Source organism: Entelurus aequoreus, linkage group LG07 (genome assembly GCF_033978785.1).
Source record: "Entelurus aequoreus isolate RoL-2023_Sb linkage group LG07, RoL_Eaeq_v1.1, whole genome shotgun sequence".
Lineage (NCBI taxonomy): Eukaryota > Metazoa > Chordata > Actinopteri > Syngnathiformes > Syngnathidae > Entelurus > Entelurus aequoreus.
In genome coordinates, this window is record NC_084737.1 from 19328688 (window position 1) to 19341887 (window position 13200).

General features: G+C 36.1%; 1 protein-coding gene across 1 annotated transcript in view; it reads right to left on the bottom strand.

The window, feature by feature from the left end:
* Positions 1 to 10207, bottom strand: part of LOC133652980 (uncharacterized) — a 69572-nt gene extending 59365 nt beyond the window's left edge. Inside the window, exon 1 of the mRNA XM_062051954.1 lies at positions 9994 to 10207. Coding sequence (XP_061907938.1) covers positions 9994 to 10051 — 58 coding nt within the window. The 5' untranslated portion in view covers positions 10052 to 10207. The remainder of the gene's footprint in view (positions 1 to 9993) is intronic.
* Positions 10208 to 13200: the final 2993 nt, after the last annotated feature.

Here is a 13200-nt window from a genome sequence, read left to right on the forward strand (position 1 = left end):
GTTCTATAGTAACAACTACATAATTGTATTTACAATAGTAACAGCAACTACATGATGATGTGTATTATAGTAACAGGAAATACATAATGTTGTGTACTATAGTAACAATAACTACATGATGTTGTGTTCTATAGTAACAACTACATAATTGTATTTACAATAGTAACAGCAACTACATGATGATGTGTATTATAGTACCAGCAACTACGTGTTGTTGTGTACTATAGTAACAGCAACTACATAATGTTGTGTACTATAGTGACAGCAACTACATAATGGTGTGTACTATAGTAACAGCAACTACGGGATGTGGTGTACTATAGTAACAGCAACTACATAATGTTGTGTACTGTAGTAACAGTAAGTACATAATGTTGTGTACTTTAGTAACAATAACTGCATGATGTTGTGTACTATAGTAACAGCAACTACTTGTTGTGTACTATAGTAACAGCAACTACATGATTTTGTGTACTATAGTAACAGTAACTACATGATGTTGTTTATTATATTAACAACAACTAGATAATGTTGTGTACTATAGTAACAGTAACTACATAATGTTGTGTACTAGTTGCAGCAACTACATGATGTTGTGTACTATAATAACAGCAACTACATAATGTTGTGTACTATAGTAACAGCAACTACATAATGGTGTTTACTATAGTAACAGCAACTACGGGATGTGGTGTACTATAGTAACAGCAACTACATGATGTTGTGTACCATAGTAACAGCAACTACATAATGTTGTGTAGTGTAGTAACAGTAAGTACATAATGTTGTGTACTTTAGTAACAATAACTGCATGATGTTGTGTACTATAGTAACAGCAACTACTTGTTGTGTACTATAGTAACAGCAACTACATGATGTGAACTATAGTAACAGTAACTACATGATGTTGTTTATTATATTAACAACAACTACATAATGTTGTGTACTATAGTAACAGCAACTATGGGATGTTGTGTACTATAGTAACAGCAACCACATAATGTTGTGTACTATAGTAACAGCAACTACATATTGTTGTGTACTATAGTAACAGCAATTACATAATTTTGTGTACTATAGTAACAGCAACTGCATACTGTTGTGTACTATAATAACAGGAACTACATGATGTTGTGTACTATATCAACAGTAACTACATGATGTTGTGTACTATAGTAACAGCAACTACATAATGTTATTAACAATAGTAACATCAACTACATATCGTTGTGTACTATAGTAACAGCAACTATATAATGTTATTTACAATAGTAACAGCAACTACATGATGTTGTGTACTATAGTAACAGCGACTATATAATGTTGTGTAGTGTAGTAACAGCGACTATATAATGTTGTGTAGTGTAGTAACAGGAACTACATAATGTTGTGTACTATAGTAACAGTAACTACATGATGTTGTGTTCTATAGTAACAACTACATAATTTTATTTACAATAGTAACAGCAACTACATGATGATGTGTATTATAGTAACAGGAAATACATAATGTTGTGTGCTATAGTAACAGTAACTACATGATGTTGTGTTCTATAGTAAAAACTACATAATTGTATTTACAATAGTAACAGCAACTACATGATGATGTGTATTATAGTAGCAGCAACTACGTGTTGTTGTGTACTATAGTAACAGCAACTACATAATGTTGTGTACTATAGTAACAGCAACTACATAATGGTGTGTACTATAGTAACAGCAACTACGGGATGTGGTGTACTATAGTAACAGCAGCTACATAATGTTGTGTAGTGTAGTAACAGTAAGTACATAATGTTGTGTACTTTAGTAACAATAGCTGCATGATGTTGTGTACTATAGTAACATGAACTACATGTTGTGTACTATAGTAACAGTAACTACATGTGTACTATAGTAACAGCAACTACATAATTTTGTGTACTATATTAACAGTAACTACATGATGTTGTGTACTATAGTAACACTAACTACATGTTGTGTACTATAGTAACAGCAACTACATGATGTTGTGTACTATAGTAACAGCAACTACATAATTTTGTGTACTATAGTAACACTAACTACATGATGTGTACTATAGTAACAACAACTACGGGATGTGGTGTACTATAGTAACAGCAACTACATGATGTTGTGTACTATATTAATAGCAACTACATAATGTTGTGTAGTGTAGTAACAGTAAGTACATAATGTTGTGTACTATAGTAACAATAACTGCATGATGTTGTGTACTATAGTAACAGAAACTACATGTTGTGTACTATAGTAACAGCAACTACATGATTTTGTGTACTATAGTAACACTAACTACATAATGTGTACTACAGTAACAGTAACTACATGATGTTGTGTACTATAGTAACAGCAACTACATATTGTTGTGTACTATAGTAACAGAAACTACATAATGTTGTGTACTATAGTAACAGCAACTACATAATGTTGTGTACTATAGTAACAGCAACTACATATTGTTGTGTACTATAGTAACAGAAACTGCATAAAGTTGTGTACTATAGTAACAGCAACTACATACTGTTGTGTACTATTGTAACAGCAACTACATAATGTTGTGTATTATAGTAACAGAAACTACATGATTTTGTGTACTATAGTAACAGCAACTACATAATGTTATTTACAATAGTAACATCAACTACATATTGTTGTGTACTATAGTAACAGCAACTACATATTGTTGTGTACTATAGTAACAGCAACTATATATTGTTGTGTACTATAGTAACAGCAACTATATAATGTTGTGTAGTGTAGTAACAGGAACTACATGATGTTGTGTACTATAGTAACAGCGACTATATAATGTTGTGTAGTGTAGTAACAGGAACTACATAATGTTGTGTACAGCAACTACATAATGTTGTGTACTATAGTAACAGCAACTATGGGATGTTGTGTACTATAGTAACAGTAACTACATAATGTTGTGTACTATAGTAACAGCAACTACATGTTGTGTACTATAGTAACGGCAACTACATAATGTTGTGTAGTGTAGTAACAGTAACTACATAATGTTGTGTAATATAGTAACAATAACTGCATGATGTTGTGTACTATACTAAGAGCAACTACATGTTGTGTACTATAGTAGCAGCAACTACATGATGTTGTGTATTATAGTAACAGCAACTACATAATGTTGTGTACTATAGTAACAGTAACTACATATTGCTGTGTACTATAGTTACAGCAACTACATAATGTTGTGCACTGTAGTAAAAGTAACTACATAATGTTGTGTACTATAGTAACAGTAACTACATAATGTTGTGTACTATAGTTACAGCAACTACATAATGTTGTGTACTGTAGTAAAAGTAACTACATAATGTTGTGTACTATAGTAACAGTAACTACATGATGTTGTGTGTTTTACAGTAACAGCAACTACATAATGTTGTGTTATATAGTAACAGTAACTACATAATGTTGTGTACTATAGTTACAGCAACTACATAATGTTGTGTAGTGTAGTAAAAGTAACTACATAATGTTGTGTACTATAGTTACAGTAACTACATGATGTTTTGTAGTATAATAAGTGCATTTCCATGTCCATTGAATTAACATCTGGCGGAGACAGTACCCCTCATTATTCTGCAAACCAGCAGCATGCTCCACCATCTCATGATCTCTTCTCCTTTCAAAAGTGATCCTGAGCTATTTTCATCAGTTCGGTGCGGCGTTCAGGGTCGCGACAAATGTTACTCTGCAGAAGTCATTGGACCCCCACTCTCTCTATAAATAGTGTAAATAGTATTATTTTTTGATATAATTGTGTATAAGTACACCTCTGCATAACATTGTATCCTTATTAACATTAAAGAAAATAAAAATAAATAAGTATAGATCAACTTACAACATAAAATAACGTTATTATAATTGTCGTTTTAGTCTTTCACAAATTTTTTTTAAAGTGCATCAATTTGCCTGAAATTAAAAAATTTAAAAAAAAAATTAATTCCTTGATTAAAATATAAAAAAATGTTGACCAACTCAAACCATTTGATACTGAAAAATGCAATTTAATAAACTCAATAAATAATAATAAATTAATATTGATCAGCAACATTAACGCAGGAGCACAATATGTAAAGCATGTTAACCAACAAAACAAAAATAAGTAAAACAATGTGTGCTGATTTTTATTACAAATAAAAATAGGGAAGTCAGCATTAATGGCTACAATGAGCATTGCACAGCTTTTGTAATGATACTGATAAAGCATGTTATCAATAGCCACAAACCATCCGATCAAAGTTTGGCGCCATGCCACGCCCACATTTTAAGGCGTAGGCAAAATTCCTTCGCAATTTATCATCGCCCATCTGTCTTGTATCTTTCATTATAATCGCTGTTCATTTAATCCAAGTCCCTAGGAGGAGTTTGTTAAAGTACCACCCCTTTTTTTCACCGAAATATGGTAGAAAACCATCCGATCAAAGTTTGCCGCCAGGCCACGCCCACATTTTAAGGCGGAGGCAAAACTCCTTTGCAATTTATCTTCGGTCATCTGTCTTGTATCTTTCATTATAATCGCCGTTCATTTTGTCAAAGTCCCAAGGAGGAGTTTGTTAAAGTACGACCCCTTTTTTTCACCGAAAAATGGCAATAAACCATCCGATCAAAGTTTGTCGCCATGCCACGCCTACATTTTAAGGCGTAAGCAAAACTCCTTTGCAATTTATCTTCAGCCATCTGTTTTGTATCTCTCATTATAATCGGGGTTCATTTGGTCAAAGTCTCTAGGAGGAGTTTGTTAAAGTACAACCCCTTTTTTTCACCAAAAAATGCCCAACAACCATCCGATCAAAGTTTGTCGCCATGCCACACCCACATTTTAAAGAATAGGCAAAATTATTTCGCAATTTATCATTGCTTATCTGTCTGGTATCTCTCATTATAATCGCGGTTCATTTGGTCAAAGTCCCTAGGAGGAGTTTGTTAAAGTACAAACATTTTTTTTCTCAAAAAAATGGCCAACAACCATTAGATCAAAGTTTGGCGCCATGCCACGCCCACATCTTATGACGTTGAAAAAATTCCTTCCCAAGACATTCTTGCCCATCCGTTTAGTATTTGTCATTAAATCGCGGTTCATTTGGTCAAAGTCCGTAGGAGGAGTTTGTTAAAGTACGACCCCTTTTTTTCACCGAAAAATGGCCAACAACCATCCGATCAAAGTTTGGCGCCATGCCACGCCCACATTTTAAGGCGTAGGCAAAACTCCTTTGCAATTTATCTTCGGCCATCTGTATTGTATCTCTCATTATAATCGCGATTCATTTGGTCAAAGTCCCTGGGAGGAGTTTGTTAAAGTACGACCCCTTTTTTTCACCGAAAAATGGCCAAAAACCATCCGATCAAAGTTTGGCGCCATGCCACGCCCACATTTTAAAGCATAGGCAAAACATTTTTGCAATTTATCATTGCTTCTTTGTCTGGTATATCTCATTATAATCGCGGTTCATTTGGTCAAAGTCCCTAGGAGGACTTTGTTGTAGTACGAACCTTTTTTCCGCAGAAAAATGGCCAACAACCATTGGATCAAAGTTTGGCGCCATGCCACGTCCACATCTTATGGCCTTGAAAAAATTCCTTCGCAATACATTCTTGCCCATCTGTATTTTATCTCTCATTATAATCGTGGTTCATTTAATCCAAGTCCCTAGGAGGAGTTTGTTGAAGTACGACCCCTTTTTTTCACCGAAAAATGGCCAACAACCATCCGATCAAAGTTTGGCGCCATGCCACGCCCACATTTTAAAGCATAGGCAAAACTCCTTTGCAATTTATCTTTCGGCCATCTGTCTTGTATCTTTCATTATAATCGCGTTTTTTTTGGTCAAAGTCCCTAGGAGGAGTTTGTCAAAGTACAAACCCTTTTTTTGCAGAAAAATGGCCAACAACCATTGGATCAAAGTTTGGCGCCATGCCACGCCCACATCTTATGGCGTTGAAAAAATTCCTTCGCAATACATTCTTGCCCATCTGTTTAGTATTTGTCATTAAAATCGCAGTTCATTTGGTCAAAGTCCGTAGGAGGAGTTTGTTAAAGTGCGACCCCTTTTTTTCACCGAAAAATGGCCAACAACCATCCGATCAAAGTTTGTCACCATGCCACGCCCACATTTTAAAGCATAGGGAAAAAAAAATCGCAATTTATCATTGCTTATTTGTCTGGTATCTCTCATTATAATCGCGGTTCATTTGGTCAAAGTCCCTAGGAGGAGTTTGTTAAAGTACGGACCCTTTTTTTCGCAGAAAAATGGCCAACAATCATTGGATCAAAGTTTGGTGCCATGCCACGCCCACATCTTATGACGTTGAAAAAATTCCTTCCCAATACATTCTTGCCCATCTGTTTAGTATTTGTCATTAAAATCGCGGTTCATTTGGTCAAAGTCCCTCGGAGGAGTTAGTTAAAGTATGAACCCTTTTTTTCGCCGAAAAATGGCCAACAACCATCGGATCAAAGTTTGGCGCCATGCCACGCCCACATCTTATGGTCTTGGCAAAATGTATTCGCAATTTATCCTCGCTCATCTGTATTTTATCTCTCATTATAATCGTGGTTCATTTAATCCAAGTCCCTAGGAGGAGTTTGTTAAAGTACGACCCCTTTTTTTCACCGAAAAAAGGCCAACAACCATCCGATCAAAGTTTGGCGCCATGCCACGCCCACATTTTAAGGCGTAGGCAAAACTCCTTTGCAATTTATCTTTCGGCCATCTGTTTTGTATCTTTCATTATAATCGCAGTTTATTTGGTCAAAGTCCCAAGGAGGAGTTTGTTAATGTACAAACCCTTTTTTTGCAGAAAAATGGCCAACAACCATCGGATCAAAGTTTGGCGCCATGCCACGGCCACATCTTATGGCGTTGAAAAAATTCCTTCGCAATACATTCTTGCCCATCTGTTTAGTATTTGTCATTAAAATCGCGGTTCATTAGGTCAAAGTCCCAAGGAGGAGTTTGTTAAAGTACGAACCCTTTTTTTCACCGAAAAATGGCCAACAACCATTGGATCAAAGTTTGGCGCCATGCCACACCCACATTTTATGGCCTTTGCAAAATGTTTTCACATTTTATCCTCGCTCATCTGTATTGTATCTCTCATTATAATCGTGATACATTTAATCCAAGTCCCTAGGAGGAGTTTGTTAAAGTACGACCCCTTTTTTTCACCGAAAAAAGGCCAACAACCATCCGATCAAAGTTTGGCGCCATGCCACGGCCACATTTTAAGGCGTAGGCAAAACTCCTTTGCAATTTATCTTTCGGCCATCTGTCTTGTATCTTTCATTATAATCGCGGTTTATTTGGTCAAAGTCCTTAGGAGGAGTTTGTCAAAGTACAAACCCTTTTTTTGCAGAAAAATGGCCAACAACCATCGGATCAAAGCTTGGCGCCATGCCACGCCCACATCTTATGGCGTTGAAAACATTCCTTCGCAATACGTTCTTGCCCATCTGTTCAGTATTTGTCATTAAAATCGCGGTTCGTTAGGTCAAAGTCCCAAGGAGGAGTTTGTTAAAGTACGACCCCTTTTTTTCACAGAAAAATGGCCAACAACCATCGGATCAAAGTTTGGCGCCATGCCACACCCACATTTTATGGCCTTGGCAAAATTTATTTCGCAATTTATCCTCGCCCATCTATATTGTATCCGTCATTATAATCGTGGTTCATTTAATCCAAGTCCCTAGGAGGAGTTTGTTAAAGTACGACCCCTTTTTTTCACCGAAAAATGGCCAACAACCATCCGATCAAAGTTTGTCGCCATGCCACGCCCACATTTTAAAGCATAGGCAAAATTATTTTGCAATTTATCATCGCTTATCTGTCTGGTATCTCTCAATACAATCACGGTTAATTTGTTCTAAGTCCCTCGGAGGAGTTTGTTAAAGAACCCTGTGTTTCGCCGAAAAATGGCCAACAACTATTGGATCAAAGTTTGGCGCCATGCCACGCCCACATTTTAAAGCATAGGCAAAATTCCTTTGCAATTTATCCTCGCCCATCTGTCTTGTATTTGTCGTTGTGATCACGCTTCATTTAATCCAAGTCTCTAGGAGGAGTTTGTTAAAGTACGACCCCTTTTTTGGCCTAAAAATGGCAGATTGAAAACCAAGATGGCCAACTTCTTGTTTGTGTTCAAATATAGGTTCTTCAGACTTGCATACATTTGGTAAGTTTTGTGGGCCTCCAGGGCCTCAGAAATTGATCAAGGGTGATGGGTCAAATGCAGAGACTAATTTCACCACACCTAGTGTGTGTGTGAGACAATCATTGGTACTTTAACTTTAACTTAAACCATCATCCGGTCTTTGACCCGCGACCCTGCCCTATTTACGTGCACGCATCGGGGACGTACAAAAGTTGCAGGGCCCAAACTCCAAAAGCATGGACAAGATTTGGTTTGGAAATGTGTGACATGCGATACCACTGATTGTCTTTCCCAGCTGATACGGAGTACAATTCAGGCTGGTATCAATACCGATCCGAAAGCAATAATTTGTGCAAATGTTCCTAGTGTGTCTGCTAGAATTGAAAAAGCTGTATATTTCAAATACTAAAATAGCAATAAGATTACAGTAATTTATGTAGTACTATTTAATAAAAATGATGTTTTATATAATATTTGTTATACTATTTATTATATATTTATTAATACATCTTTTATTATATTTTATTTATTATAATTATTGTTATTTTTTGTTGTTGTTGTTATCATATAGTATTTGTTGTATTATTATTATTTATTTACTATTATATTTGTTATTATATATTTATTTTTATTATTATTATTATATTTTCTTATTATTTATTATATTTATCGCTATATTTTATTTCTATTATTATCATTTATTATTATTTATTTATTTATTTCAAACTCGAGGGTGAATAACAATATAGCCAAGCTAATACAACAGAAAAAACAAGAGGACAAAATTGCACAAATTAAACAAAAATGGTTGTTTCAAACCACAACAAAAAGAAGCAAGCATGAACATGGTAACGTGAAAATACTGATAACGAGTACAGTTCAAGCTGGTATCTGCGATACCGATGCGATACTCTTGTGCAAATGTTCCTAGTGTGCTCGAATTGATAAAGTTGTGTATTTAAAATAATAGCATAGCATTAAGAATACAGTTATTTATTTATAACTATTTCATAAAAATAATTTACTAAATAGTATTTGTTATATTATTTATTATTATATATTATTATTATTATTGTTATTGTTATTGTTATCGTTATTATTATTATATTTTATGTATTATTATTATGTGTTATATTTATTAGTATGTTTTTATATTATTATAATTCATTATTAAATATTTATCTATTTAAATTATGAAGTATAATAATATATTCATTATTATATTTTATTTATTATAATTGTTGTTATTATATCATTATTATTTATTAAATACGTTATTATATAGTATTTGTTGTATTATTATTTTTATTTATTATTATATTTTATGTATTATTATTATGTATTATATTTATTACTATATTTTATCATCATTATTATTATTATCATTTATTATTATATATTTATTTATTTAAACTCTGAAGTATATTGAGGTAGTGAATAACAATATAGCCAACCTAATACAACAGAAAAAACAAGAGACCAAAATCACACAAAGTATACAAAAATGGCGTTTCAAACCAAAACAAAAGGAAATAAGTAACATAATAAAAGCATTGAAATAAATGAATTATTGAGAGGTATTATTAGAACAAAAAGTAAGGTGAAAATACTGAACCTCATACTTTTTTACTCTGTGTTCCTGTTAATGATGCACATTATTTAAAATAATTACAGTGTTTTGATTTGGGAATCGATATTACAGCAGAAATATCTGCTATCGGCGGTATCGATATTTCAGTATCGATCGGCACATCACTATCGAAGGCAGAAAATGTCCAAAAATCAGGAACTTACCGCGCAGCAACAGAGTGCAGAGCGCCAGGACCACGGCCATGCTGTGGATCCGCCACATGGTCAGAGGAAGTTGTGAGTGCGTGCTGCTGAGGGGGGAAGGAGGAGATGGAGAGGACTTTCCTGTCAGGTCTGAGTGAGCGGGACAGACAAGCTGGATAAAGTCCGCCTTGTGCTCTGCAGTTCTTTATATGCCCCCCTGCTCTCTCTCTGTCTGTGTGTGTGTGTGTGCGTGTGTGTGTGTGTGTGTGTGTGTGTGTGTGTGTGTGTGTGTGTGTGTGTGTGTGTGTGTGTGTGTGTGTGTGTGTGTGTGTGTGTGCGCTGACCACACCCCTTTTCAGTTATGCCGTTTCCCCTCCGTCCAACCGTCCTGCTTCCTCCCGTCATTTTTAGCCCGAGATAACGTTTGTGACGTGTGGAGAACTTGTCCTTACAAACCCACAGGACCTCATCTCTAAACTGGAATGTACCGTAAACTCCGCTACTGTAAGCCGCTACCTTTTTTGTGACGCTTTGAACCCTGTGGCTCCTAAGACCGTGCGGCTAGTTTATGGATTTTTCTCAGAGAACAGCCATAGTAAAAAATCAAATACACTGAAAAGGGTGTTTAATTGTGCTAAGGCGCCATCTGTTGGATGAGTATGCTCACTGCAGGTGTCCTTCGTTTAACGGGTAGTGCTTCTTTTAGAATTATTTTTACAACCCGCAGTGTCGTGTTGGTCTTCCAACAATCCATAGCGTTTCTACTCATATATATTCTTCATTCAACAAGTTCTACAATATAACTAAAACAATTGTTACCTACTAAAGCGTCCCACGTGTGATGTCTGTTGGTTGGAGTGTTTTCATGCATATTTGTACGTGCTATCGTAATGTAATCAAGCTAGCGTCGTTAGCATTAGCTAAAATGCTAACACGTTTACAAGTGTCTGTGTTAGTATTTTTTTTATAACCGGAGTGCCGTGTTGGTCTTCCAACCGTCCATAGCGTTTCTACTCGTACAGATTATTCATTCAACGCTTTTAAGTTTTACAATATAACTAAAACACTTGCACCTACCAAAGTGTCCCGTTTGTGATGTATGTCGGAGTGTTTTCATGCAAAAATGTACGTGCTGTCGTAATGTAATCAAGCTAGCGTCGTTAGCATTAGCTAATATGCTAACACCTTTATGAGTGTCTGTGTTAGTATTTTTTTACAACCGGAGTGCCGTGTTGGTCTTCCAACCGTCCATAGCATTTCTACTCGTATAGATTCTTCATTAAACGCTTGTAAGTTTTACAAACCCCGTTTCCATATGAGTTGGGAAATTGTGTTAGATGTTAATATAAACGGAATACAATGATTTGCAAATCCTTTTCAACCCATATTCAATTGAATGCACTGCAAAGACAAGATATTTGATGTTCAAAATCATAAACTTGATTTTTTTTTTTTTTGCAAATAATAATTAACTTAGAATTTCATGGCTGCAACACATGCCAAAGTAGTTGGGAAAGGGCATGTTCACCACTGTGTTACATGGCCTTTCCTTTTAACAACACTCAGTAAACGTTTGGGAATTGAGGAGACACATTTTTTAAGCTTCTCAGGTGGAATTCTTTCCCATTCTTGCTTGATGTACAGCTTAAGTTGTTCAACAGTCCGGGGGTCTCCGTTGTGGTATTTTAGGCTTCATAATGCGCCACACATTTTCAATGGGAGACAGGTCTGGACTACAGGCAGGCCAGTCTAGTACCCGCACTCTTTAACTATGAAGCCACATCTATGTAACACGTGGCTTGGCATTGTCTTGCTGAAATAAGCAGGGGCGTCCATGGTAACGTTGCTTGGATGGCAACATATGTTGCTCCAAAACCTGTATGTACCTTTCAGCATTAATGGCGCCTTCGCAGATGTGTAAGTTACCGATGTCTTGGGCACTAATACACCCCCATACCATCACAAATGCTGGCTTTTCAACTTTGTGCCTATAACAATCCGGATGGTTCTTTTCCTCTTTGGTCCGGAGGACACGACGTCCCCAGTTTCCAAAAACAATTTGAAATTTGGACTCGTCAGACCACAGAACACTTTTCCACTTTGTATCAGTCCATCTTAGATGAGCTCAGGCCCAGTGAAGCCGACGATGTTTCTGGGTGTTGTTGATAAATGGTTTTCGCCTTGCATAGGAGAGTTGCGACCAACTGTAGTTACTGACAGTGGGTTTCTGAAGTGTTCCTGAGCCCATGTGGTGATATCCTTTACACACTGATGTCGCTTGTTGATGCAGTACAGCCTGAGGGATCGAAGGTCACGGGCTTAGCCGCTTACGTGCAGTGATTTCTCCAGATTTTCTCTGAACCCTTTGATGATATTACGGGCCGTAGATGGTGAAATCCCTAAATTCCTTGCAATAGCTGGTTGAGAAAGGTTTTTCTTAAACTGTTCAACAATTTGCTCACACATTTGTTGACAAATCCTTATTTGTGAATGACTGAGCATTTCATGGAATCTACTTTTATACCCAATCATGGCACCCACCTGTTCCCAATTTGCCTGTTCACCTGTGGGATGTTCCAAATAAGTGTTTGATGAGCATTCCTCAACTTTATCAGTATTTATTGCCACCTTTCCCAACTTCTTTGTCACGTGTTGCTGGCATCAAATTCTAAAGTTAATGGTTATTTGCAAAAAAAACATTTTTTTATCAGTTTGAACATCAAATATGTTGTCTTTGTAGCATATTCAACTGAATATGGGTTGAAAATGATTTGCAAATCATTGTATTCCGTTTATATTTACATCTAACACAATTTCCCAACTCATATGGAAACAGGGTTTGTACAATATAAACAAAACAATTCTTACCTACTAAAGCGTCCCATGTGTGATGTCTGTATATATTTTTATATTTTAAACCTCCTCGGATACTTTACCCTCTTGAAAATGAGAGTCAAGAACGCGAAATGGACATCCACAGTGACTTTTATCTCCACGACAATACATCGGCGAAGCACCTTGGCTTAGGAGCAGTGCCGGCCCAAGCCTCCATGGGGCCCTAAGCAAAATTTGATTTTGGGGCCCTCTATTTCTGCCAATAATATTGATTGTTGATCATTCACACACCTCCTAGAAACTCATTGCGGCTCTGGCAGTGTTGTTTACATTATCCAATTGTCAGCCTGGCATGTCTTTACAAAGATATGGGGGTGGCCCAGTTAAGAACAT